The following is a 3890-nucleotide window of genomic DNA, read 5'->3' as shown; positions in this document are numbered from 1 at the left end:
CTCCCCTGTATCCTTTACTAGCATTCGGTAAAAAGTAAAGAAGGGTCTAATGTTTCCTCCTAATCAATTAGGATGAGAATGGAGCTGTCTGTGTTCCTAACAAACCTAGACGATGATGATTTGGACACTTTTTATGAGATAAACAAAAACTAGCCTTTGTATGTACTACAGTAAATATCGATATGAATTAAGGATTTCGATAAGAAAGGTACCTGGTATCGCAACTGATAGATAAAGCAAACCAGAGGCGATAACTTCATAATTCTCTAATCCTAGGCAATGGACGGTACTCAAGACACTGTAAAATCTAACAACAATTGGAGGTGCGTACATTTTGGAGGATTACGCTAACTTGCAGAAAAAGAATAATACCTAACTAAGTAACTGCTACGACGGTCAATATCCTTGGAGGGTCCTCCTCTCACACCTTTCTTGGGAATAAAGTTCAAAATGAATTCAAATAGTCAACTTTCTATTAGTATAATATTTGTAGCCATTTCTGTATGAGGTGAAAATCCAGACCTGCCAGGTGTACAAAAAGGGTGGGAGTCCGGGCAGAGTGGAAGTCCGGCACTGATGGTAACGTAGTCGGTGGCCTTGGCCAGGGGCTCCGAGACTGTGATAACCAGTTCCTCGAAGCAACGGTGCCGGCTCAAAGTGATTAAGGACATCGTGGACCAGTGACGCAATGGCACCAGGTCTAACGGATCTTTTTCCTTTGATCCAGACGCCCGCCCTAGCTGGAACGCATTCTCACCAACTCTCTGACATCAGCCATCATCGAGCTTCGTGCTGAACCAGAGACGCCTTTTCAATAGTCCTTTTTTCACTGTCGAAGGGTCTTATCACAAAAAAGGTTCTTGTTTTATATAGCTAACTTTTCAATGAATCTAAGCACCACGTCCATTACAACACAAGAAGCTCTCTCTCTCTCTCTCTCTGGGTCTCTCTATGTATGATCCTTAGAAGAAAGAACACTTGTCAATACAAAAAGTGGATTATTCTATTTTGTTGATATCCCAAACATTATCTTGTTGTTCTTTTAATTTTTTATCTTAAACTTTCAAATGGTTCACACGGATCAAACTAGCTCACGAAGGGTTTTGGATCATCTTCGATTCACTTGCCTTTAACCCCAAAACTACTGTTACAACATGTAAACGATTTTCCCGGTAAACAAATTTCATTATTGCATCTTAGAAAGTACATCTGTTCTAAGTTGCATACCACAAGTTATATCAAAACGGATTATCAGAAAATAATAACTAGTTGAAAGGCAGCAACAAATGAATTAATCAAGGGACAAGATGAGAGGATTTATATCCCAATAATACAATTTAACTGAAGCTGGAATTCTGGACTGTGAACGAAATTTGGGAAAAAACATTTTTCTGTAAACTCAAATAAAAAATTGATACAGACGGCTCAAGCCAATTCCAATAGATTCCATGTTCATTTTCCCGTTAACCTCAAGTGGATCTTTCAATATCTAGCTGACTACAAGGATAAGTGAATAATATTACAGATTGTAGATATATTGATACCTGCCATAAAGCCAAAACAGTCTCCTTCAGATGCTGATTACCAGTTGAGTAAAGAAGATGACTGTATTCACTTATTCTATGTTGCAAAAGGAATTAATGAGATGTCAAATGATGAACTTGCATAACTTCTCTAAGAGAAAATCTACCCCTAGAAGCACCATTTATATGCCCCGACGATCACAGAGAAGTGCAATACCATCAAACTCTAACTGGTTTCTGCAGAACAGCAGACAAATAAACCTCAGATTTTCCAGATCCATTGATCTTCTCACCCACAACCCATTTGAGCTTTTTGTACCCAAAACGTTCAATTAACCTAGTTAGCGCGCTTCTCTTATCTTCGCTGGTGCACAAGAAATTATCCAACCAAAACAATCCTCCAGCCCTCAGAACTCTATCAATATCAAACATTAAAAACTCCAATTTCTCAGGGCGGCCGCTAATATCCAATACATTTCCCGCATGAACCAAATCAAATGCATTATCATGAAAGGGGAATCGATGATCTAAACTTAAATACAAAGGAAAAAGACCCCTAGCAGCAATGAATTCATTGAACGGTGCATCAACATTCAAAGTAGCAGTAACTACAGTCACATTCTTCTCAGCCATTCTAGCAGCAAAAGTACCAGATCCTCCACCAATATCGAACCCGATGCTAATTCCACCATTTCCCATTGCTAACACATCATTAATGAGGAAATCATTCTTTCCCCTACCCTTAACATATCTCTGAGTCTCATACCCATTAACTATATCAAAACAACCAGCACAATCCCTATTCAACTTCTTAGCATTTAAACAAGCTAAATTCTTGCAACCGAGACCACTCCAACTATAAATCTTATCACTATAATTTTTATAAAGTGAATCAGGAAAAGATTGTAAACCAACCTTAGGAATAATCTTAGCAAAACACCTTCTTCTTGGCAAAGGCTCACAACCACTAAGAATCAGCTTCTGACCAAGACTCCAATCATCAGGACAGGGCCCACTAACCTTATAATTCATAAACTGAGACAGCAAATCCATAGATTTAACACAAGAATGTCCGACAGAAGCTACCATTTCAGTAATCCCAGTTCTTGAATCTTTACCCAAAGGAAGTAAATGGTGTTGCAAGAAAGTTCTCAGCTCAGTTGCAATCTTGGAATTAGAAAGATCAATACTTTCATATCCTAAAAGCTCTTTCTCCATTTGGGCTAACTTCTTTTGTGATGAATCAATCTCTCTGAGGATTAAAGAAACTTGTTCTGAGATCAAAGATATGTTCTTGTGAGTATGTAGAAGTAGATGAGAAGCATTATGATGGTTCTTGGGTGAAGAAGTAAAAGCATATAAAGCAAAAAGATTAGTTGTAACTACAGAGAAGAGCATAAGCAGATTTAGAGCTGAAGAACAGTAAGAAGCTCTCTTGAATCTGGCAGTTCCATCACCTATTTTCAGAGATACAGATCCCATCTTTGTGAGTAAGAAAAAAGAGGGTGTTTTTGTCTTAGTGTTGGAGTAAGCTACTAGTGTACTTACTTAAGCATTGAAAAGTAAGCAAGTGGGAAGAAAAGGGTTGAAAGGAAAGTTGAATTTGGGTATAGCTAAGGGAAATTTAATTTAGGACAGTGACTTTGGTGATCTGATGCTTGTCGGTTGGTTTGTGGAGTGGTTAATCTTAGTGCTGAGATGGTCCGCCGTTCACGGGTAGCCAAGATTAACAGGGTGTTTGGCTAAGCAAACCAGCTCATAATCACTTTCAAGTTTATTTACGTTTTTGGTAAAAAAAAAAAAAAAAAAAATTTGGTCAAATATCAAATTTTATTTAACCAGTAATGAAATTTACAGCACCTCTAACTCCTTTGGACTAAAGAGTTAGATTCAAAATAACTATAAAAAACATTTACAAACTTAATAGTTCCTCTACTACACTAAACTTCATACAGGAAAACTATTCACTCTTTCTAAGTACTTCTTTCATTTTGTCTTCTGCTGCCCTTTGATATGTAATTGAAGGACAATGTCTCGTATCTTCTTCTTCATATCAATCTACTTTCCCTGGAATCTGCGCATGTTCTTTTCTATCCAAATATGGTATATTACTACTGTAAACAAAATGCCAGAATACTACCATAAGCTTGACTGTTTTTTGTTCTTGCACTCAGCCATTTGACTTCCTCTTCCCATGAGCCAATCTGATGCTTCTCTCCTATCTAGTTAAGCAGAGTGTCACATATGCTCCTTGAGTATTGACATTCAAAGTACAAGTAAGCCATAGTTTCATTCTTTCCATTCTTACATAAAACACATCCAAGGTCAACTTGTATGTCCCATGCTACTAGTCTATCCACGGTAGTA

General features: G+C 37.7%; 1 protein-coding gene across 1 annotated transcript; it reads right to left on the bottom strand.

The window, feature by feature from the left end:
- Positions 1 to 1291: 1291 nt before the first annotated feature.
- Positions 1292 to 3150, bottom strand: LOC104248856 (probable methyltransferase At1g29790). Its single transcript, XM_009805190.2, has one exon. It carries the CDS (start codon positions 3003 to 3005, stop codon positions 1743 to 1745), a length of 1263 nt encoding a protein of 420 aa, XP_009803492.1. The 5' UTR covers positions 3006 to 3150; the 3' UTR covers positions 1292 to 1742.
- Positions 3151 to 3890: the final 740 nt, after the last annotated feature.

This window comes from Nicotiana sylvestris, chromosome 8 (assembly GCF_000393655.2).
Source record: "Nicotiana sylvestris chromosome 8, ASM39365v2, whole genome shotgun sequence".
NCBI lineage: Eukaryota > Viridiplantae > Streptophyta > Magnoliopsida > Solanales > Solanaceae > Nicotiana > Nicotiana sylvestris.
The sequence above is the reverse complement of the archived record's forward strand: the minus strand, read 5'-3'. Positions and strand labels throughout refer to the sequence as shown.